Below are 25,324 nucleotides of genomic sequence, written 5' to 3' on the forward strand. Positions count from 1 at the left end.
TTTTTTTTTAAAGCATACGTTTGACACTGTCATTAATTCAACTTGATGAAACAAACATCTCGACAGCACAAAAAGGCGAAAACATACGTTTGAACCTGTCATTAATTCAACTTGATGAAACAAATGAACATCACTTGGACTGCACGAGAACGCGAGTGGAGAAGAAAGCGCAGATGCAAGCCAAGTTCGTGCGAACGAGCTCCGTCGCCGGTCAAAGATGGACCGTACCACTACACTTTTCACGGGCTGGCTTACATTAGTCTCTAAATATAGTTTATATCAGAACAAAAATTAATCATAGCTTGATTCACGATGCGTCTAACGACGTTTGCTTTTGATGAATATTAGATTACCGTCTTTAGGAAAAACTCACGTCCACCCCTCAATGTTGAATTGTGTGGTCTATCCAGGAAGCTTCGCCAACTGTTCGGGGGAAACCACCGTAAACAAAGTGTCGTTTCTGAGCCACCGGACGATATTTGCGACCGGGCTAGCAAAATTGAACACCGATTCTTCTTCACGCTCGCCCTTTTAATTGTCGTATGCTGGGCTGCGTACGCCGCGACGAAACCGGAAGAGGACATTTGAAGTCTTGACAGATTCCCCCAAACGAGCTGCAGTCAGCCACCGGTGCCGCTCTTCCGAAAACATGTCCGAGTTCCTCCTGCTGCTCCTCATCGTCGTCCTTCTGCTGTGCTTGCTGGTGACCCTGGGGGGCTACCTGATCTACTCGGGGCTCCTGACGGACGTGGACGTCAGGGCGGGACCACCTCCGATTAAAAACGTGACCCTTGCTTATAAGTTCAAAGAGGGAGCCTACAAGGAGTGCGGGGCAGCCTTCACCGAGACGTGCAGTATTGGACCCAAGCAGAGGACCATCGCTATCTTCTATGATGACCCCGAGCAGGTAGGAATGCGTGCGTGCGTGATGACATAACACCACAGCACTTTGTGGCACGATAAAAGTAGTGATGGAAGGTGGGGTCGCCCCCGCTCATAGACAAGTAGTACTATCCCGCACCCCCAACCTCCTCAATTGCTCACGAACCAACTTCTCTTTTTAGACACCAACTGGCCTCCTGCGATTCGCGAAAATCTTAAACGAACCATTAGTTATACAGGTAAAGCAGTTGAGAACCGATTGCAAGTTGTCATCAAAAACAAGCCGTAGTCATATAAAAACTGTTGTTGACTGCCTGACTCCCTCGAGCCAAAGTTGAAGCTGAAATGTCCTTTGTTGCCTGCGCTTTCATCTCTTTCTTTTGTTTATTCAGATTTATTACACTGTAGAACAAAGTGGAGAATGCGATGTACATACTTACATATATTACATTAGTTGGCCCGCAACCCTTGTGAGGATAAGCAGCTTGGGTAATGACATGACATCGCAGTTGGGGAATAAAAGGTTAATAACGAACTGAAAACATGTCCAATGCTCATCTGCGTTGTACAGTAACCTTTAAAACATAGTTCACGATGAATGAATTTTGAGTTTTTTTTCTGTCCACTCTAAAGGGGTAGAAAATGAAAAACCCATTGATCAAAGAGGTTAAAGTTTGGGTGGTGGTATGCACAGTGAGCAGACAGTGAAGATAATGTGGGATCTTTTCCCTGAATCCTAGATGAACATAGATCTGTGACTTTGTGTGCGTGACTGACGAGAGTGCCAATGCTAATTGTGAAGTAGATTATGAAGGAGAGAAATGCCAATTTGTTTGAAGTCAGACAAGGTTAGGCACCTGGGACTCAAGAGTATGTGTATTTATGGCATAAACTCCCATCGTTTCTCACTAACACAGCTGCGAAGTCCCATTTATTGTAAATCCTTGTATGATAAACATCCATCCATCCATTTTCTGAGCCGCTTATCCTCACGAGGGTCGCAGGAGTGCTGGAGCCTGTACCAACCGTCAACGGCCAGGAGGCGGGGTACACCCTGAACTGGTTGCCAGCCAATCGCAGCGCACATGGAGACGGACGACAGTCGCACTCACAATCACGCCTGAAAAATTGTAGGCCATACATGTGAAACAAATACAGTAAATACAAATAGATAGATCAATCAAGCGAGAAACACAAGTGAGGCTGGAACTGAGCGTACATTCTGGTGCCACATGACAACATGCTGTGATGGCACTGCCCAAACTAGTTTGTGAATTCAAAATCATGTTTTGTAAAGAGAGCACCCCCATTCATAACGTCAGCATCAAGGTTGTTGCCTAAATGTATTTAAAAGTCCCATATTATATTTAGAGTGACTCTCTTAACATGAACTGAGCATAAAAATGTCAATTTCAGAAAAAAAACAACAACTTGATTTTGTCATACGAGTGTTCAGAAAAGGCCCCTCCCAAAGCTACTTCTGTTTGACCCAGTTTTGTAACCGCTTTGTCCATATTTGGCAAAGACTGTTCCCTTTGCTCTGATTGGTTGCCTCCGTGTAAAAGACCCAGTTGTGAGCACAAACGTTTATGTTGACAGCGTTGACTCTGGTGCAAAGAGGTAGGCTAAGATCTTCGCTAGAGATGTAAATAAACTCAAGAAATTTGAATGACCTGATTTTAGGCCTCTCAGCAGGAAAAAAATCTGGATCTGAGGAATGCTTAGATGATTTTAATTCATATTTCACATGTTTAGTGAGGTAGCATAGAGCCAATATAACATCCCATATAAAAACTACAAAAAGTTGGTTTGGCAAAATATGGGACTGCAATGCACAGCAGAAAATTTTGCTTTTAAATATCAGATTGGAGGGACTTGAGAAAAAAACAAAAGCAAATGTAATTCATATTTAGTGCAGTACTGGCCTCTTTTCATTGAAATTAAAATCTCAAAGCAAAATGTGGTATTATGTGTGATCTATGTGGTACCTGGCAATAATCGTTTGACAGCCCAAATTTCAATCCGTTCTTCTCACTAAGTGAAGATTTGTAGGTGTAAAGTAAACATTTCTATGATTTATGGTTGATATGAATCAAAGAAAAGTCTGGCCTCTAGGGGTTTGACAAAAGGACTCTGGATGATGAAACCCGTCAGCTGTTAAATGCCACGTTGCACTGTTGATGTTTTCCACCCTCATAAGATGGCTGCGGGCTGCCCCACTCGAACGTTGCAAAGTTGCAAGCAGAATCTTTCCACTGCAGAGCTGGAAACGCACACTTGAGTTGCGCCATCCCAAACGCTTGTAAATAACGTTCGTCCGGATGGAAGGGAGACATGAAAGTATTCAGTGAAATGAACATTTTAGACCACCGCACAATGTTAACTTTTTCTCACAATTGCAGTGTTGGTTAATGCAACACTATGTAGAAGTTCCTTAGCTGAGATATTTTTAATGGGAAGAGGAGAGGAGGCTATCCCGGTGAAATTGTGTGCACAGTACATATTGGAGTACGGAGTAGAAGTTTCATGATTATCTGAAGAATTTCCCATCAAAGGGGTGCAAGGGCCAGTCCATCCTCAAGAAATGAGATACAACTTTTTAGAGACACGTTAAAAGTCCTATCTAAAGGCACCACTGCGCTCCTGAATCAGAAATGTGGGTGCAAACGTGGGAATCCTGTTCGAAATGAGTCTTTCCTGTTCAAAAATGTAAAACACACACAAACATACACACGAGTTATACAGCATGGTAAAACTCTTAAGAGTAATGCGATGACATTATGTTGAATTTCTCTACCCATAATCTCAGTTGTGTTGCGCTGTCGTCCAACTGTGTGCCAAAACAAACGTTTTTATCTCCAGGAGCATTGTGACCTAGTCTATAGCAATCTATCCTTTATCTCCAGATAGCGTATAGCACAGGTGTCAAACTCAGGGCCCGGGGGGCCAGATGCGGCCCGCCACAGGATTTTATGTGGCCCGCGAAGGCAAATCACGTGTATAAACTTCGATTATTTTTGTCAAAATCTGGACCAAAATTTAAAATTGTCATTTCATAAATGATGATGTTGAGATATTGCAAGCATTTTTGTGCTACCAAACATACCAAAAAACACAACACGTAGGGAGAGTTGATCCTTCATGCTGCCTGAAGGGAGATTTCAATTTTAAATTTTAGCGTGCTAAAATGTTAAAGCTCTTTCAGTCTGAGCCCGAGGGAATTGACCCCTCCGTACAGGGCACTTAACCACGCCTCCTGAAGTGACATCACGCCACGTGCGCTGACGTAAGACAAACAATTCGTAAAAAATGGCAAATACAATATAATACATTGTTAACTGAGAGAGACGCCATGCCTCTGATTTCATTCAATCATTCACACGTAGCAATGTTATGCTTGCGAAGAACGTCTCATTCATTTTTACGAGACGTGTATTAAAAATCAAATTTAGGGCATATCTTCGTGCAAACGCAGTCTGGTTAAGCTTCGGCCGCGAGCCAGCAAGAAAGCGACACGTTTGTGCAGTCCGATCTTCGCTAAATATCGCTCAACAAAGAATAAGTGTGTCAATCGTTCACACGCAGCAGTGTTATGCTAGCGAAGAACTTCAAATTCATTTATACGAGACATGTATTGAAAATCAAATATAGGGCATACCTTCGTGCAAACATGTGTTCCGATTGATATTAGATGGATTTAGTTGATGATGCGGTCTTCCACAATGTTTGATCCATCGGAGGCATTTTTCGTACTGGGTCTTCGGTTTTGGAAAGGGTACGAATCGAACTCCACCAACTAGCCTTTCAGGATACCTGTCGTCACTATTACAAAGTCCGTGACTACACCTCTTAACCATATTTTTTGTTAAATAACCCAAATACGCGATAAAACGCTAACAAAACCTATACTTGACCGTGCAATGTTGTCTGAGAAAATGGCGGGAGCAAAAACGGGCTTTGGTCTATGCAGATCTCTGGCCTCTGATTGGTCAGTGACGCGGATTGCGCAATATCCACGGAGGGGTCAATTTATAGAAACGTTGCGCACAGCTTTCCAGTCTGTGTCAGTGGAAAGGTTGAGTGTAAGTACAGTTGTGGCCAGAGGCTCAGCGAGGAGCTTTTTTTCCAAACATTTCTGCCGGTGTCACTGTTGTTGGATAGTCTGGATCACAAGGCCGCCACGGTCCTCTTTGACCCGCTCCTGACCCGCTTCATTTCTAAAGAAGAAAAAAAATAAGAATGACTTTGACGGGAATTTGATTAGCTAGTTTTACATGTGATACAAATTTGGGTCACAATGTTAGAGTCAGCAGGAACTACTCAACTGGAATTCACTTAAGCCGCATTCATGGGTATTTTCTCACGTTGGCTTTGTCAACCATTTTCAAGTCTATTTACTCACCATCAGCCACACACAAAAGAGGGGAAAGTTGCTTTAAGATATTAAGAGTGCGTTTCATTTTTGTGCTTTAATCTCGCTCACAACACGTGGCTGACTCACAGAGGATGTCTCTTCAGTGCTTATGTAACAAGTATTGTCTGAGTCCAAATTTCACGTCATGAAGTCTTGAATTATGGATGTGTGTTGGGTTATGAAAATTGTAAAACTTCCTTGAGCTGATGTTTAGATGTAAATTTGATCACCATATTTGACGTCAGATGTGATGAGATGCACACCTTCTTAAAAGATCAACTTTCGTTTCGTTAGTCCGTATAATCCATCCATGCATTTTCTTCGCCGCTTATCCTCACGAGGGTCGCGGTAGTGCTGGAGCCTATTCCAGCTGTCAACGGGCAGGAGGCAGGGTACACCCTGAACTGGTTACCAGGCAATCGCAGGGCACATCGATACAAACAGCCGCACTCACAATCACACCGAGGGGCAATTTAGAGTGTCCAATTAATGTTGCATGGTTTTGGGAATGTGGGGGGGGGGGGGGGTGAAACCGGAGTGCCCGGAAAAAACGCACGCAGGCACGGGGAGAACATGCGAGCTCCACACTGGAGGGGCCGGGATTGAACCCGGGACTTCAGAACTGAGAGGCCAACGTTTTCAAGCTGGTCCACCGTGCCACCCAGTCCGTATAATATACACCCAAAAGTCTTGGGAATCATTTTGATGTTTTTCTTGCAAAAGTAAATCGAGCGTTTTTTAAATGTATTAATTTTTTTTTGTCAGCAGTGGTTTTCACCTTGGAACTCGTGACACGAATGGCATTTTTGCTCAGTCTTTTCCTTATTGTTGTGTCACGGATCTTTAACTTACTTAGGGAACGGGGGGCGTGAAGTTGTCGTTGTTCTGAGTTCCTTTGTGGCTCCCTGGATGAATCATTGCTGTTCTCTTGGGGTAATCTTTGTAGGCCACGCACTCTTGGGGTAAGTCCACCACTGTTCCCTGTTTTCTCCACGTGAGGATAATGGCTCTCCCGATGGTTCACTGGAATCCTAAAGTTTTTAGAAATGGCTTCTGCAACCCTTTCCCAGCCGACAGATGTCAATTACTTTATATCTTGGTTGTTCCTGGAATTTCTTTGGATTGTGTCATTTTATTGCATCTTTTTGAAATATTTTGTCCGGACAAATTCTGTCTTGGGGCGGCACGGTGGTGCAGCTGGAAAGCGTTGGCCTCACAGTTCTGAGGTCCCGGGTTTTATCCCGGCCCCGCCTGTGTGGAGTTTGCACGTTCTCCCCGTGCTGCGTGGGTTTTCTCGAGGGACTCTGGTTTCCTCCCACATCCCAAAAACATGCAATATTAGTTGGACACTCTAAATTGCCTCTAGGTGTGATTGTGAGTGCAGCTGTTTGTCTCGATGTGCCCTGCAGTTGCCTGGCAACCAGTTCAGGGCGTATCTCCTGCCCGATGACAACTGGCTACAGCAATCCCGCGACACTCGTGAGGATAAGCGGCAAAGAAAATGGATGGATGGAAATTCTGTCTTGAGGTTTTTTTTTCTTTTTCTTTTGATTACACAAGTCTGGAGGTAATCAGGGTTTGGTGTGATCGGTGACAATTAACCAAAAATTGCGATTAGCCACAATTCATGGTTTAACAAGGAGGGTATTTACTTTTTTACACAGTGCACAGTGCTCGAGTCTTCATTTAACCTTGCATGTTCTTGGAATATGGGAGGAAGCTGGCTTACTTGGAGAAAACCCACTCAGGAAGGGGGGTGAATACGCAAACTCTGTAGGGGAAGGCTAAAGCGTGTATTTGAACTCACCCTCTCAGAACTGAGAGGCGAATATCTTAACCATTCGGTGATGGTGCCGACCCCACAAATCACAAATCTAATTGTTGAAAGTATTTTAGTTTGCATGCATGCTATTACTGCTTTATGGTAGATTTTCTTTTGACTATTTCCCAAATTCCTCATCTGAATTGCCCATGAAAGGTTGTCAAAAAGCAATACAATGTCCACCATTTGTAAGCCGACATGTAAACATCCCATTTAAAGTCATCCTGGTGAACATGTGATGTTTGGCCTTTGCTGCAACCACAGACTGCTAGTAATATGGAATTGCCTTTCTGTTTGAAAATTAATCAGATTATCAGTTTCCTAATGGAAAAGAAGAAAATGTAAACGCATGTTATAAAAAAAAAAACTTTTGCTTTATAAAAATGTAATGCAGAGTTTCCAATTAAGTAGTAATGAACTGAGCGGTTTTCCAACGCTGTTACAACCACAAGATGGCAGTATTATTGCAGGCATTAAATTGTGTGGAAGGACCCAATTGCAGTAATGTGTTACGCTCACAGGACTAAAATACAATTTAGGCAGCATGGTTGGTCTCGACTGCCTCACATTTCTGAAGTTTAGGGTTTGAATTGCAGTATGGATCACAGATATTCCGTTCAGTAATTTATGTATTGACTCATTAGACTCTCTCTCAGCCTCCAAATGTTCATTTGACAAGTATGGCAACTTGTTTGCGGTGTAACTGACCTTCTCTTCCTGCATCGTTGAGGTCTTCGAGTCAACACTGGCCAATTAGCACAACATCTCGTTGCTCCCCCTTGAAGTGTTTTGATTTGTTATGCGCAACCATGCTTGTGACTGTTTGCAAATGTGCTCGCAATTGCAAACACAAGCCTGAGGGATGGAAACAGTTTAGCCGGCTGTCATCTGCTGGCCTGCGTGTGCACTAAACGAACATAGATCACCCACATTTGAGGTTATCGTTTACGATCAAAGAGTATCCTGAGGGTAAGGGTTTCCTCCCTGTTCTAGCTAGCCCCGATGTAAAAGATTCCCCGATGAGGTAAACAAGCTTTTGTTGTGTAGCAGGGTATAAAAAGAGTTACCGCTCCATACGCAGGCTGTCTGGCCGCAAGATTCATCATGGAGAGTGGGCAGAGACCTTTGGGTGTGTCGCAGGGGAGTATGGAATCATTTAGCAGCGTCTGAGCAGCTCACAGATAAGTTGGTCTTTTACAAAGACGCGGAACCTCTAATGTCCAACACAATTCGTTCTGTGGCCCCGATCAACACCCGTCTTGTTTCTACAATAATGTGGAAAGAGAAATGGTATTTTTATTATTAAGTATTTAACATATTTTACACAAGTAAAGCATCTGCTCTGCGGCGGGTATTTGGAATACAAGCCGCAAATCAAGCATGTGTCGATCAAATCCAAAATATTAGGTTGATTGTTGTGATATTTTCATTGACTGAACTGGGCACAGGTGGCACAGTGGAACAACTGTTAGAGCGTTGGCCTCATAGTTCTGAGGACTGGGGTTCAATTCTTGTGTGGAGTTTGCATGTACTCTCCGTCCCTGTGTGGGTTTTTTTTCCAGGGACTTTGGTTTCCTCCCACATCCCAAAAATACGCATTAATTGTAGACTCTTAAGTTTCCCCTCGGTGTGATTGTGAGTGCAACTGTTGTGTGTTTCCATGTGTCCTGCGATTGGCTGGCAACCAGTTGTAGGTGTACCTGATGATAGCTGGGATAGTTTCCAGCCCTGCTGTGAGGCTTGTGAGGATAGGCAGCTCAGAAAGTGGATTAATGGATGGATGGATGGATGGATGGATGGATGGATGAAGTGGGGACAAGTGGAGATGTCTCCAACACGTAGGAAAGACTCTCCAATTTCATTGTACAGTTTGTAAGATGACAATAAATGCCATTCATAACTGCAAATTCATTTGTCATTCCAAGGTTAATGCAATAGATACTTAATCTTTTAATTTGACAATTATGATTATAGAATAATGATTATGTTGTGTAATTGAGTAGTATGCGGAATTATCCATCCATCCATTTTCTTTTCCGCTTATCCTCACGAGGGTTGCAGGGAGTGGTGGAGCCTATCCCAGCTGTCAACGGGCAGGAGGCGGGGTACACATAGAGACAAACAACATTCACACTCACAATCACACCTATGGGCAATTTACTGTCCCCAATTAATGTCGCATGCTTTTTGGGATGTGGGAGGAAACTGGAGTGCCCGGAGAAAACCCACGCAGGCACGGGGAGAACACGCAAACTCCACACAGGTGGGGCCGGGATCGAACCCGGGTCCTGAGAACTGTGAGGCCAACGGTTTACCAGCTGAACCACCGTGCCACCTGTGCAGAATCATATTTTATCCTATTTTTCATTCCAGAAATTAAAATTTTGCTTTATTACTACTAAATACTATTAGAATGTTCCTGATGTCGGTGTCTTTTTGCGTTGCTCATGAGGGGAAAAGCATTTCACACGTTGACATGTGTGGGAGTGCCACTGAGGGATGATTTGAGATGTGACGCTGCTTGGAAAGACGCATCTAAATACATTGGAGTCTGACTCACCTTGAGAGCCTCGCAGTGCACCAATTCATCAATGTGAATTTCTGATCAGAGCACCCTGCGCCACTGCATCGCTCGTGGTATTTGTTAGAATTTTACCGCCACTTGTATGCCTATCCCCAGAAACAACATGGAAAGTGGGGGTGGTGACAAGGCGCATGAGCAGCTTTTATGGCGAGGAGCTGCCACTTTTAAATGCAAGGGGAAAAAAACCCTGGTTATATTCTGGTGTGGTTCTCCAGGTTCCACAGTGAATGTTATTCAATGCTGCCAACACGCTGACTGTCCCTGTTATGAAGCACCCATTTCATGTTTATGGACGGTCCCAAAGAGAGCGACTGCAAAATGAGCATGCAGGCGTCCAGACCCAAACACGCAGGGGCAATGTTTTTCCCTCGTCAAGATGTCTGTGCTCAAGGATGCTCCATTCATCCCTTTTTTTTTTTTTTTTTTTCCCTGCAGACTAAGACATTTTCCGACATGCTGCTTTTAGTCAGTGAAACAAGATGTTGAGGAAATTCTTTAAATCGTTGGTGTGAACCATCAGTTCTTGTTTTTTTTCACCCCGATGCACAGGAAACCTGATGACACGCTCTTGTATTAATCACAGTGATGAAAGAGAGCTAAACAGTAGTAGGCGAAGCAGTCGGGAGCAAGGAGATGAGGGAGCAATTTGTTCCTTTCTCCTATTAGAGAAGACCACCGCCTCGCTCTGTGACATCTGGCTGAAGGGAGGGCCGCACTGCAGCCAGCTGGACGACGAGAACCACAACTGCGGCCAAGGATAACCACGTCCCGCCTTCAGCTGGCCGCTCGCGATTGCCAGTAATTATACTTGCCAGAGCTCCCACGATGTCGTGTGTAATTACCAGCTAGGTCTGAGCAGAAATGCACTTGGTTATAGATGGATTGACAGGAAAAAAAATGTTACCCAAGGCCATTGGGGTCCATTCATCATGATTCCGGCGGATGCTAGAGATGGGTAAAATAAGAAATTGGTTGATCATGTGCCAGTCAATCATTGAGGTTGCCATTTCTTGATGCAATTAAGCCATACGGAGCAACCGCCCGAGGGCACAATTAAATTGGCTGCCTAAACAGATTGCCAGAAATAAAAAAAGAGAAGTAAAACAAATAGAGAGACAGAGCTGAGTTTGGTACACGGGTTGCAGGAAAAAAAGAGGAGTAAAACAATAAACAGAGAGTTGAGTGCAGGACCGTTTTGTGAGCCTTATGGTATAATTTGTTGTTTTTAACTGCTAAAAATTGTTACCAAACTGATTTAAAAATTAGAAATGTGCTTGCTAAAAATGCAACCATTTTCTTTGCCGTTTATCCTCACGAGGGTCACGGGGCATGGTGGAGCCTATCCCACCTGCCAACGGGGAGGAGGCAGGGTGCACCCTGAACTGGTTGCCAGCCAATCGGAGGGCACATAGAGACAAACAGCTGCACTCACAATCACACCTAGCGGCAATTTGGAGTGTCCAATTAATATAGCATGTTTTTTGGGATGTGGGAGGAAACCCGAGTGCCCGGAGAAAACCCACGCAGGCATAGGGAGAACATGCAAACTCCACACAGGCGGGGCTGGGATCAAACCCGGGTCCTCAGAACTGTGTGGCCAACGCTTTACCAACTGATCCACCGTGCCGCCTTGCAAAAAATAGTTTTCCCAAAATGTTAAAATCTATATATATGTTTTTTGTTCACTGCGGGTCGTGGCGCAGCGATGACAGGGCTTCAGTGCAAGCTGGTTTCTTAGTGGCCTACCACAAAGTTGCAAGATGCTTTTCTTGCTGGTTAGTCTATTTTGCTGCTAGCACTCTCAAATCACGCCACTAACCTCGTCTGGCTGGATATTGACCAATTTTTCCTTTAATCTGCGTAATATGCACAGGTACATCTCTATAAATTAGAATGGTAGAGGTTTTTTTTTTCCCTGTCCTCATACACTCGATAGATTTATTAACCTTATTATCCTGCATAATTTATACATTAAAAAACATATTTTGCTTTAAACTATAGTCATCAAAGAAAATAGAAAAAAAATCCAGAAATATTTCACTTGGTGTGTGTCCTGCATCTCTAACATGGAGGAAGGCAAGGAAAAGGAAAATTCAGGATATGAAAGGCAAAAATAGGCACTGCTATATAGCTTGTGCACCTATGTCATAAAAACACGTGACCCCGTCATATTGCCGATCTAACAAAGCATTGTTGAAAGTGAATTCTGTTGAGACGAAACAAAAATACATCTGACAGCACGACATCCAGAGTTTTGTTCGATACTGTTAAACATTTAGACTGTGATAATAAATGAAGGTACGTGGAAAAATGAGAGACACTTGGCAGAGGACCCATATTTTTTGCTGAAGTCGATGTTTTCGCCGATAAGAAATTGGACTGTTAATTCGCTTCCGTTTGTCTTGGACAACTGGATATACACATGGATCTGGTGAGTAGGTCATCAAAATTTACACTGAAAAGTTTGAAAGTGTATAAAAATCTGGACGCATACAAATACTTCGTTGCTGGAAATCCATCGATCTTTTCAGATGGTATTCAATACAAACACCAAAATTTATATAAATGACTCCTGGTTTTACACAAACCATATTCATTAACTATGATTGGGAGAATAAAAGTAGAGGACAGGGAAGTGGGCTCTTCTGTACACGGAAGACTATTGCGGCCACAAGCACACACACACACCTCTAAACCTCTCTGCGACAGACGTTTTTTTGTTTTTAATAACATTGTTCTCAAATGAGTCAATTTGGAATTGAAAATTTCAGAATAAGAATAATTCCTACCTGAAACAAAGTGATCGCTACTCAGGTGTGTGTGTATTTGGTTGGCCACCATCCATTATGTTTAATTGCCGAAATCCATCTGTCTTTTCTGGTCTTTTCAGCTGGTATTCTTTCGAATAGCTACTGTGCAAAAAGACAGAATAACTACACAAGATGTACTGTCATTTGTCAAGTTCTTTGAATATCTGTCTCATCTGTTGTGACAACCAACAGCACAACAGGTCTTGGGTATTGTAAATATTCTCCTGCAGTTCAATGTCTCCCACAATGTCGAGCAGCTCTTTTAGTCCGGCAATTTGCCGCCGTGCAAACTGTGACATCACCTGCACGAGCGCTATATACCTGACAACCTCACTGGGGGGTGCCATCTTGAAATTATCTAAGGATGTGTTTTGATTGGGCACCTGCATTTCTGCCCTCAACATGTCGCTCCAGTAGCCAGCACTCGAGTTTTACACCTTGAGGTGTAAAATATCAAACATTGATATTCGTCTGAAGTCCTTGTGAGGCAGAGAACTTTATAAAAAATATCTGCACACAGTAAGAAATCTGCTGAGCAACTGGACTCAAATACATTTTTACTTGGTAGATAGGTCGAGACTGCAACTTGTCATGATGGAATTAACTGTATCCCACGTTATCGCATCCAGGTCGTGCAATTCATTTTGTTTTAAACGCTTCAAGACTAATTTATGAACAATTTCAGGTTTGACCCTTGACCACCAGATTTTCTGGATGACAGCACACAACGCTTAATGGGCCACGCTCACTCTTTGTAGCGTCCCCCCCCCCCCACCCCCCATACACGAGTTGCGTCAGGCCATGGGCTGTGGATATATACGAAATGTGTCGATACATACACACAAATATACAGACTGTAAATGTCACGGTCAGGGATAGTGAAGGGCGAAGAAGGCAAGGTACGGCGTGGAGGCCATAAATGCAGGGAAGCAGGGAGGCAAGCCAGCAGAAGTGGAATCTGAAAACATCTTTAATTCTAAAAATAACTTAAAAGTAACAACCAAAAATACTCAAAGTATGACGTAAACCTTGCCCTGTGATTGGCTGGCAACCAGTTCAGGGTGTACCCTTCCCTCCTGCCTGCTGACAGCTGGGGTAGGCTCCAGCACCCCCTCGTCCCTCGTGAGGATAAGCGGCTCAGAAGATGGATAGATCGACTTAAACCTAAACTAGAAACTTGACATGACTTTCATAAACGCAATGAGCAAAGAAGCAACAAGCAACCCGTGACAAGGAAAATGGACCAAAAAGACTTCAAAGAAAACATGGAGCTAAGTAGAGACTAACGAGACAATGAGAAACACCTGGACCTGGAGTGAGCTGATTGGTCAGCAAAAGGGAGGCGGGCAAACACCAACAGGTGGAGACAACCGGCAAAATCAGGACACAAGACATGCAACACAGGAAGAAACAAAAACAACCCAACCAAAACTCAGAACATGACTGTAAATGTTTATTCACATACCTTGTTTGGCTGAACCACGCCAGTAAAACGGCTCAAACACAACAGGAATGTCATTGTTTTTATTCGTTGTCCTCCTGTCGTCGTCTTCAGTATCGGAGTTGGAGAGTCTCAGTCTGTCTGCGTCACACAGCATTCCGGTGTCTCTGTCGCCCTCGTCATTTTCATCTCGAGGCACAGTTCCTGCTGAAGTTCTGTTCTCTTTTGCTAGCAGTCCAGCATTTCTAAATTCAATGGTGATGGTAAATGCTCCACGCATTTAAAACCCCCTGGCATACCGCAGAAGTACGACCTTCGCATGCGACCAGTTTTTGTAAAAGACTTCTCGCCGCTTCTCTTCTCCAAGCCTCCCACTCACTTCGGAGTGCTGCATTAAAAGCATGATTCACGCTGATGTCCAGTGGCTGCAAAAACTTTGTTGTACCTCTGGGAATAACAGCTGGAATGGAGTTAGATCTCTTGATGGCTGTTTTCACAGAATCTGTTACGTGGGCCCTCATTCTATCCAAGACAAGCAACACTTTTATTTTTCAGCGAAAAAAATCCCCCTGGGTGCCTACTCTTAACACTCTTTCAGCCATTCAGTCAATAATCCAGCCTTTTTTTTTTTTTTGTTAATTTTAACAACTATGCTTTTTGGGAGTTTTTCTTTTGGCATGGTGATCCGCTTAAAAATCACCATTGGCAGGAGCTTTTGTCCAGAAGCGGTGCAGCTCAAAACAATCTGAAGTGCGTTCTCTCGTTCAAGTTAGCGGCAAGTTCAACGCTAATGGCACTTCATCCATATTTATGATGTCTTCTAGTCCGATGCAATCCTCAGCTATTTTTGTTGGAACAAATTTCTGGAATTTTGCAACTTTTTCTCCATAATTGGGGGGGACGCGCCCTGATTAGACAAACCTTTTCGTCGCGTGAAATGAAAACACCTTGAAAACCTTCAACGCATATTTCACTAGCGTTGTCTTTAGCTTGAGTCAGATCTGCACGGTGGATACACTTCGGCCATATGTTCTCTGTGCGTTCACCCAGTCCTCAAGAACTTTTTCAAGTTCGGGCCATCTCCTCTTCTGACCTGAAAGCTTTTGTTGTTTTTCGGCACAACATTAGTGCCTCACGCTGCCATCGATTTCGTTGATGCCAAGCTTCGGTGCAGCAGCCCAATTTCCCCTGCTGACGCGCGGCTAAATCTCTTGGAAATGTCCAGCCATCATACCGCTCATAGATGAAAAGATGAACGTGCTTTGGTGTGAAATTTGCATACCAACTCAAGAACAAAAGCAAAGATCTTGTGAAGATGATGGCAGAAGCTGGATGTCCGATATGCTAAAAGGCTACAGCCAGGAAGAACCCGTTACTCCAAACAAAAAAAAAAAGAAACAAAAAAGACAGAATACAATTTGCAAATGCAAATAGGGAAAACATCTTCATTTTTCGAGACATATCCTGTGGTCGGATGAAACTAAAACTGAGTAATTTGCATAATTTCATTTGTTAAAAAAATAAAAAGGGGAGTTGAGGGAGACTGTTGTATGCCCGAGAATTCTACTTTGAAATACGGGGCTGGCAGTATCATGTTGTGGGTTTTTTTTCCTGAAAGATAGATTGATGTACGGTAATTCCCGGCAGACAGACATTTTTTCATTTTAGTGTTTGACCAGGTCAAAACAAATAATAAACCTGGCAAATCATCAAGAAGTATGTACCGTAATTCCCAGCCTACAGAGTGCACCTGGTTATATGCCTCACCGAGTACATTTGTAAAGGAAATACGATTTGGTGCATACATACACCGCAGCTGTGTAAAACCCGCTAGTGCCCACATTGAAACCCACATTCAAACACGAGATATTTACAAAGCAAGACGATACACAGAAAGAGTTTAACGCTAAAGCTAATGGTAGCGCCGCGCTAACAGTAACGCTAACAGGGCCGGTTAAAATAAAATTTACCGGTAAATACCACTAAACACGGCAGCAACACAGCGCTAATGCTAGCGCAAGCGCTAAGAGGGCCGGTAAAAGTCATTTCCTCGGCACATATATTCCACTGGTCTCTTTCTTACCTTTTCCACTCGAGTGCCCCACTGCGGCCGTTAGGAAAAAAATGCACAAATTAGCCGCATCACCCGCTGGGTTGAAAGCGTGTGAAAAAAGTCGCGGCTTGTAGGTCGGAAATTACGGTACCTCACAAAACAGATGGCATCATAAGGAAACAACATTATGTGTAAATACTGAAATTACATTATTAGCCAGGAAATGGACAATGACCTGAAGCATACTGGCATTCTTCTTCTTGTTTTCCTTTCGGCTTGTCCCGTCAGGGTCACCACAGCGCATCATCTTAGGTGCACGCATATTTGCCATACTGGTTACAAATTGGCTTACGGCTAATCACAAATTTCTGATCTCAATCTTATTAAAAATTTATGGGCAGACCTGAAAAAAACATGTTAGTAAGGCGGCCTACAAATTTGGCAAAATTCCTGCCAAGTATTCAAAGACCCTTGTAGAAGGATATCCAAAATGTTTGACCAATATTATACAAACAGTTAAAGTTGGCCGTCGTACGAAACACTACTAGTAACATACTTAGATGCATGTAAACTTTTGACTTTGAAAAAAGTCATCACATGGTCAAAAAAAAATCTCTCATCATTCATTTACCGAATAAAAATAATTTTGACCTACGGTTAGTTTTATTTAATGTTGATGGGAGGTAAAAAAAAAAAAAGTATACTACATGAAGATGTTAATATTGCCCCTCACTGCCCATGTAGCCAGGTCATTTCTGTCGATGTCACATTGAAACTAAAATGATCACACCACAGCAAACGGAATAGCACAACTAGCAAATAATAAAATAAATAAAAGAATGGCAAGAAATAATTGACACAAAACACGCATTTTAAACGCCCCTCACCACCTCCCAGCATGGTTTGCGGCACTCTCAGTTGGCACTCTTAAGTGTCGCAAAGCATGCTGGGAGGAGGTAAGCAGTGTTTAAAATCTGTAAAAATCAAATGGTAAACGCTGAATGGGCAAGGGGACACTGTCAGAAATCATATTTCACATTTTCAACCATATCTCGCTCATGCCAAATCAACTCCACCCAAGACATTTTACCTTTCTCAACAATTCTATAATGTACAGTCATAAAAGTCAAAGTAATTTTGTTGAAACGGGCTGTTCCTAGTCTTAATTGCCTTTTGTTTCAGAAATTCTCTGCGTTGTCGAAGCAGAACTCCTTTTTGTGTTTGTGCAAGTGCGTGGGATGAGAATGACAGCAGGAGCCGTGCACGATATCATTAGCGAGCTCCGGCTTTGGCAAACGCTCCCTCATCTAATAATCAGAACAGAGGATGAGAGATGGCAGCATTGTGCCAAAAGAGGAAAAGTGGGAGGACGGCTATTCCCTTTAGTGTGAGGCTTCTTACGTTGTGGTTGTCTACGTAGCATCACAATGTGGCTGTGTTGAAGTTTTGTTGATACCCTGGTCCATTTGATGTGGAAAAGCCAAGGGGGTCACAGCTACCATCTCTCGCTCACTCGTAAACCCTGACTCACGACAATCAAGTCAAAACCAAACAGCTAACAATAAAATCAGCAATATGCTTTGATTTTTTTTTTTCTTGAATTTATTCTGAACCATTTCATCCATGAAATGTAGTGAAACTCTTCACTCTTTCCTGTTTTTAAATCATTGGGAAATATGTGCTTGGCCTAATTAGCGCAAGTAAACAGCCTCCAGTTCCCCATTTGGACTGCAATTATTGTAATTTATATTAATGTTTTCAATGTGTTTCCAACTGTATGTCATGGTAATGTAGCGTCTTTGTTTTTAAAATGTTTATTGCTGATTAGAATTTCACCGTGAAACTGATGGGAAAAACACATTTTGTCTGTATATGCAAATGCTTGTGGAATGACAGTAATGATGTGACATCTTTGTAATGTAAATGACTTAGTGTGAAATTTTAAGCACAGCAGTTTTTTTTTTTTTTTTTTTACATTGTTCAACACCCGTTTTCAGGGAGGTGTATTTTGTTAGTATTAGCAAAAAACGTCCATCCACCCATTTACCACTTATCCTCACTAGGGTCGCAAGCGTGCTGGACCCAATCCCAGCTGACTCTGGGCTATGGGCAAGCAACGAAGTAAGTACACCTTGTACTGGTTGCCACCCTATCATGGGGATCATATTGACAAACAACCACTTGCACCTATGGATGTAGGAGGAAACCAGAGCACCCAGGAAAAAAAACCCTCGCTGGCATGGGAAGAACATGCAAACTTTACACAGACCAAGGCAGATTTCAACCTGGAACCTCAGAACTGTGATGCACATGTGTTAAACCGTTGGAAAAAGTGCCGCCAACACAAAAACAGGGCTCTTGACAGGGAACTTGAATATAGTTGGGGGAATATTTTAGGACTGTCTAAAACATCCGCTTGCTTGTTGAGGTAATAGAAGACTAAATTTGTTTTATCGCTGTGAACAGAAGTGCAAATGGTTGTTTATGTGCCCTGCGATTGGCTGCCAACCAGTTCAGGGTATCCCCTGCCTCCTCAGTCCAACAATAGCTGGGATAGGTTCCAGCACTCCCGTGACCCTTGTGAGGATCAGCGGCTCAGAAAATGGATGGCTAGAATTAAGTCAAAATTCTTCACGCGCTCCCACACACATGCCCAAAAACACGCTATAGTAAGCCGAGTCTATCAAAGGTTAAATGAAATCTCTCTCTTCCTCCCACCACCGTGTGCTCCTTTCAGCAGGCTGTGTCACTCTCATAAACTTGTCATGAATGTCTTTTAATAAAAAAAAAAATTGGACTTCACTGCACCCATTGCACTTGTGATGTTTTGCGACTTAAATCCTGTGTGGTTGTGTCAATCTCCACATTCCATTTGCCTGACTGGCTGACTGGTTGTTTATACATATTGGCTGGTGATAAGTTCAGGGTGTATCTCGCTTCCCACCCGACAGTAGGTGGAATAGGCTCCATTATGCCCACAATCCTAGTGAGGATAAGCGGTCGGGAAACAAGACAGAAGTACCGTAATTTTCGGCCTATAAGTTGCAACTTTTTTCACACGCTTTCAACCCTGCGGCTTATGCAGTGATTCGGCTAATTTGTGCATTTTGTCTCACGGCCGCAAGAGGGCACTCGAGCGGAAATGATAAAGAGTGAGACCAGTGGAATAGATGTGCCGAGGAAGTGACTTTTACCAGTATGTTTTTTCTTAATGGGCCCTGTTAGCTCTGTGCTAGTGTGTTGCTGCTGTGTTACTGCCGCGTCTCAGTGATTTAGGTTTTTTTTTTTTTAGTTTTTTGTTTTTTTACCGTTAGTTTGACAAATTACAACTTTTAGTGGAAATCAACAGCTTAAAGCCTTTTTTTTAATTATTTACTCTTTATGTTTTGCAGTGCCATCTGCCATCATATAGCACTTGTATCACCAAGTAAAGCAAAAGCTTGGCCAATCGACAGCTCTTATCTCAAACAACTCAGTTATTTCCCAAAACTTTCTGTAATTCCAATGGAGAGTTTCCAATTGTTAATATTTTCAGACTTCCCCATCTTAACATGGACAACTGTGGACATTTACTGGAAATAGACACTTTGAACCTTACTGCAGTTCTAAGAAAGATTGCCATGCTTTTTTTTCCCTCTCCAAATGAGCACCAAATCAGCCATTAAAATAGACATACCATGGCTGTCGTAATGTAGTCTGACAGTGCAGACACGGCTATTGACAGAGCCAGGATATGTCCTGCTGGTCTTTCGTGAATAATTCAAACACAGCAGAGGACAGCTGTTGAACACGCTGGGGTGGCTCTCTGCCAGGTAACAGCGTAGCCTCACATTGAACCAAGGCTGTTGTTCCCTTTGCCTATGAAATGCAGACATTCACAGGCACCGTGGAATATAATGTAATATATTTACTTGTGCTGAATTCTTATGCGTTCTGACGAAAGCATAGTACAATGCATGTCCCACATGGGTGCAAAACGAGACAGATAGGATGAGCTGTGTTTTCGATAATTTTATGGCGAAGTCAGACACTTGTGGATGAGTGATGGTAGCTCCCATCTGTGCCTCCCTCAGCGCCAGCCCTCCAGAGACGGTTGCTGTCATTTAGCAGGAAGCACTAGTAGGTCTTAAAGGAATGTAGCACAGTTTTTTGTTTTATTATATTGCACAGTGTGCACTATATTTTAGTCCAGTAGTAAAGTGGTGTCAAATCCAGAGCATCTTTAAGGCCTCTATCTCTTTTTATGAAGTTGGCCGGTGTAGATTGCCTTGGTAACTTTAAGGTTGAACATATTTCAGTCACGTCCCTGCCAGCGCGATGTTGATCTCTTGATACCTCAGCTCGGTGCTCCTTGAAAGCTTATTTACTGCTTGGCTTGTTTTTTCCTTACCATGTCATTTCCAACTTCATGAATTAGCTCAACGTTTCTAGTAACGGGCAATGTAAGTGACTGTTCAGTTGATCAAAAAATATTTTCAGTGCTTTGGAATTATCTTTGTATTTTTCCACATCTATAAAATGTTACAATACATTGGAACCTGAATGGTGTAGCAAATATTTTTCACTTTCAAAGTGCCACTATAAAAAAAGCCTCCCCTTGCTTCAGCCTTACATATTTGAGGTTCACTTTTTGTATATACATTTAGTTGCAGTTTGATCTGTGGAACCTGTCCACAGCTATTTGGAGTTTTGGTCTGAAATGCCCGAAGGTGCTCAGAGATAGCACCAAAGCCCTATGTAAATGGGAATTGGTATCAAGGAAGTATGTTTAAGTGATGCAGCACCAAAGCCCTATCTAAATAGGAATTGTTATCAAGGAAGTACGTTGAATTGATGCAACTTGACTGAAAAGAGCTTTGTATGTCGTCCAGGAGCTATGTTTAGCCTGGGTTGTGAGCGGAAACTAAGGAATCTTTGGGGCATGCACAGTTAAACAAGGACTCCTGTTACTTTTTTTTTCAAGGAATTAGTTTTTCAGGGTCATGTTGTAAGATGCCTGAAGTGTTTTTACTTTGTCGATCATAGTTTGTGGTACGGTTAAGTTTTAAATTATTAATATAGGAATTTAAAATTACTATTAGTCACGTTTTGTTGTGTCGGGTTCAGTCACTATATTTTGCTTTTTCCTCCTTAAAAACAAGACTGCAGTGTCTGATCTATGAGGTTTTGTTCATCTATTCTTTATAGATATGCGGACAAATAGCTCTAAGATAAAGACAAAACTAACATAAATATATGGCACTGCTCAAATAAAGGCAGCTCCCCTTCCAGCATTTCTTGCTTAGAAGCTGAAACCTCAACCAGTGGGAGCGAGTGGGAAATGTGCTGTCGCATCTTGTTGTGACTGACAAGTGGCTTTGTGATTGTCATTCTGTCTGTCAGATCTGCATGCCTGAGGTGTTGGCACACAATTGAAGTATAAAGGTGAAGGCTTGAGCAAGAGAATCCAACATCCCCTTATATGATAAAAATTTGGATTAATGGCCAAGGACACTGACTACTGCCTCAGGCTTAGGCTATGTGTATTCATATTTTGTATTTCGTGAACTTTTTAACAGAACTTTTATGGTCGGAGACTCAGCATCTTACAAGAGCACACTGTGGAGCACAGATCTCTGTCAAGGCCGAACAATCCAGATATTGCCCTTTACACAGCACCATACCAACTCGGCTTTCAACGGCTCTACTTTCTCTTCTCTATTGACACATTTCCATCTGTCGTGTTTCAAAGTGCATTGAGCTCATTCTGTATGTACAGCACTGCTGGTCTGTGCACCATTTGAGAGTACAGAACTAGAAATGACCTTCCACAGTCCACTTTTCTGCAGTGGTATTATAGTGGTATATCTTTTTCTCATTGACCATTGTTCCCCCCCATTGTTGCTGCTTTTAAGATGTCTTGTCCAGGCATGAGTTTGATGGTTTTCGCAGTTTGCGGCAATCCCTCAAAATCGAGAGATGATCAATTGAGATCATCTGATGACTGATAGTCTTTAGCGCAGATGTTCTCCACAGTCTTTCGCTCTCTGGTCCGGCTCTCACGATTCAACCTATGTGAACACACCACATTTCTATCAGTTAATGGTGAAAATATGGCTTTCTATAGTTACCTCAGAGGGTTAAGCTTTGTGCTGACCGTCTGTACAGCAGACAGTCATCATCCATTTAGTCTTAACTTTGTAAAAATCACAGACCATTTAGATCATATCAGACTTTTTCTTACAGGCAAAATATCACTGTAAAGCAGTGTTTTTCAGCAAGGCATTATGGTGGGAGGGGGGTGAGCTGAAGATTTCATCTCTAAAAAGGGGGGTGCTGCAAAAAATGTTTGGGAACCACTGCTGTAAAGAATAGCTGACATAAGTTGGTTGAAGCACTGAAACAGCCAAATCATCTAACCATCCATTTTCTATGACACTTGTGATGTTCAGGGACAGATGAAACATTGAGAGTTAATCCCACTCCAGCCAGGCAAAAGTCAGTCATTTGAAGCTGCTACATGACCTTTATTACAAAGTCAAACCTGTAAATCTTTATTTTACAAAAGGTGATCTTTCTCATTCTTTTTCATCACTTACCTCACCTTTATTTTTTTTTTCCAAGAGTGTCAGATACAAGAAGTTGATGGCTGAATCGCTCCACACTTATTTTAATTTCCAATTGATCTTCAAAGATGATCTTTGTCAGTGCAAGAGCCTGACTTATTTTAAGGATTTACAGCAGCAAGTTTTCTGACATCTCCTCCTCCCCCCCACCTTTCCAATTCTGTCTTTCAGAGGCCGGCAGAGAAGTGCCGCTACATCGTAGGCAGCGTTCTGTCTGAGGGGGAAGAGAAGCCAGATGAAGCACTGCAGACACTTTATGAAAAGTTTGGCTTCAAGCTGTTTTCTCTTCCGGAAGTGAACCATGCCGTGACCACCAGCTTTCCCAGCACCACCTCGCTCTCCTACATCCTGGCACCTTTCAGGGTCTACCCGAGGCTCAAATCCTACATTGAGGTACTGACACCCATTCTACTGCTTTTCAATATACAATAAGTTGTAATAACCTTGTCGTGATTTGTGTTTTTGTCATGTGCTTAGATATTCAAATAATCCACATAGGAACATAGCACCTGCAATTGGTTCATGATTAGTTCAGTGTGTACCCCACCTCTTGGCCAAAGATAGGTAGGATAGGCTCCAGTGAGGATAGGATATACAGAAACTGGATGGATATGCGTGTTTGAGGGCGTATTCAACCAAAAAAGAATATCGATTAATTTTCTGAGCCGCTTATCCTCACAAGGGGCATGGGTTGTGCTGGAGCTAATCCCAGCCATTTCAGGGAGGACAGAATTGCTTGCCAGACAATCAGAGGGCACATAAAAACAACCAAACATTCACATTCACACCTACAGGCAATTTAGAGTCTTACCAGGCTTGTGTTTGAGATATGGGAGGAAAGCGGAGTTCCCAGAGAAAACCCACACAGGCACAGGGCAAACATGCAAACTCCACACAGGCAGAGCTGGGATTTGAACCCCGGACCTCAGAACTTCAACCAGTCATGTATCGTGTCACCAAAAAGCAACAGTGTCTTCAAATTTGTGTCGGCTAAGTTACCCCACACTTCCATGTGTCTCTTTGGCGGTCACCAACTCCTTCCTGTCAGCTGCCCTGTCAGTTGTTTTTTTATTTTGATAATGAAACACTGTTATCTTGACCTCAAATGTAATTTCTAATCCTCAAGTAACCACAATGGTGATAATCTCTCATAGATTCTATGAATGTATCATTGTTTACCAGTTTTACAGGATCTGGGCTTCATTGCGTCAAGATGCATTTTGTGTTAGCTGGAAATTAAAAATTAATACTTCCAACATTGTATAATCACCTTTTCTGATTTTAATGTTGATCCTCTAACCTTCTGGATATATTTTATTTTCTTTTATTTTTTATTTCTCTGATGGTCTTCTTGGGTGACATGATGCATGCTGGTATGCTCAGGACATGTGCACAAGTTTCAAAGTGTATTTTTTGCAGAGGATGTTGGTGGGATTCCAAATGACCGTGTGGCATTCAACTCTGGAGGTTACTATACATGGAAGAGATGATATTTTTCACATTTTTTTTCACATGTGTCCCAAAATGATGTACAATCAGTTGCACAGGAGTGGCAAGGCGACATCGGTAGTATATTGGCATCTTGGAAGTCCATCAGCTGACTCCAAGTGCTGTGACGGGTCACTAAGGAGCAGCTGTTGTTAACACACCACGGGGTCATCACACCCTGCCCCACCCACACCTCATACACTTTGAGTTGTGGACTGCCAAGCATAGTATGCAAAAAGCAGCTCCAGCCAGGCTCATGCATAATGGAGAATCGGTTTATGCAGGCTTGGTCTAGAAGGGTCCAATGTAAATTTACTAGAAATCCGTACATATACAGCCTGTATGATTAATTCAGTAGGCTCAGCAACGTGCGAGGGAATTTGAAAGGAGGGAGACAACTTGTGATGAGGTTTTGTATACATCTGCTTTCTGTTGGTTCAACTCTCTGTTTGGCAAATTTATGCCACACTGTGTGCCAACTTCATACTGCATGTAACAATCTCATTTTCTGAAGTTGGCAAAATAAAAATAATTTGAATTGATTCCATCTTCAATTTGTCAGCCATTTGGTGCCGAGCGGTCTGCAAGGCCTCCAAAGCAAAATTAAAAGCGATTTGCCTCTTGACAACATTTAGTGTTGCAACAATTTGAAAGCTTGTTGGCACCCCTGGAGAGTTTTACAGAGAATGGTTCACCCGAAGGGCGGAGGAATTAAAAAGTATTTGTTTTTTATTTTGTGCAGCAGTTTGCTTTGTGATTAGTAATGTTTTGACACACCACCAGGAAACCTGGTTAACTACTCCAACTAGTTTGTCAACACAATTGTTTGCTCGACGTCCTTCCTCACTGCTGGGCTAGGATGCATATTACAGCATTCTCAGCTGTTTTTTTTCACATACTCACAATGAGACTGTAAAACTAGAGATGAGGTAAGTCGTGTGTCTGGTTTTAAGCAATTAAACATTTTAAAATGAGTTGCACACTCCTGTAGTGCTTCATAGGTTCAGTGCAGTAAAGACCTCTCGCACTCTCTAGTGTGTCTCATTTCCTATGCTAATTATTTTGGTGAAAGTAGCAAACACGTACAGGAAATGCTGATTTCGTGTCATTTGTAAAGCTCATCCACCAAGTGTACTGCACTGTGCGACCACTTCCCTTGAGCTGTAAAGTATACTGCTGAAATGCACACCCCAAAATCTTCAAGAGACGAATCTCCATGTATCTT

At 42.6% G+C, this 25,324-nt stretch overlaps 1 protein-coding gene across 1 annotated transcript in view; it reads left to right on the plus strand.

Annotated features, from left to right (window-relative positions):
* The first annotated feature begins 402 nt into the window (after positions 1 to 402).
* Positions 403 to 25,324, plus strand: part of tex264a (testis expressed 264, ER-phagy receptor a) — a 73,546-nt gene continuing 48,624 nt past the window's right edge. The window contains exons 1-2 of the mRNA XM_061833939.1: positions 403 to 907; positions 22,783 to 23,004. Of these exons, the coding sequence (XP_061689923.1) occupies positions 650 to 907; positions 22,783 to 23,004 (480 nt within the window). The 5' untranslated portion in view covers positions 403 to 649. The remainder of the gene's footprint in view (positions 908 to 22,782; positions 23,005 to 25,324) is intronic.

The sequence above is a fragment of the Syngnathoides biaculeatus genome, chromosome 10, assembly GCF_019802595.1.
Source record: "Syngnathoides biaculeatus isolate LvHL_M chromosome 10, ASM1980259v1, whole genome shotgun sequence".
In the NCBI taxonomy this organism is placed as follows: domain Eukaryota; kingdom Metazoa; phylum Chordata; class Actinopteri; order Syngnathiformes; family Syngnathidae; genus Syngnathoides; species Syngnathoides biaculeatus.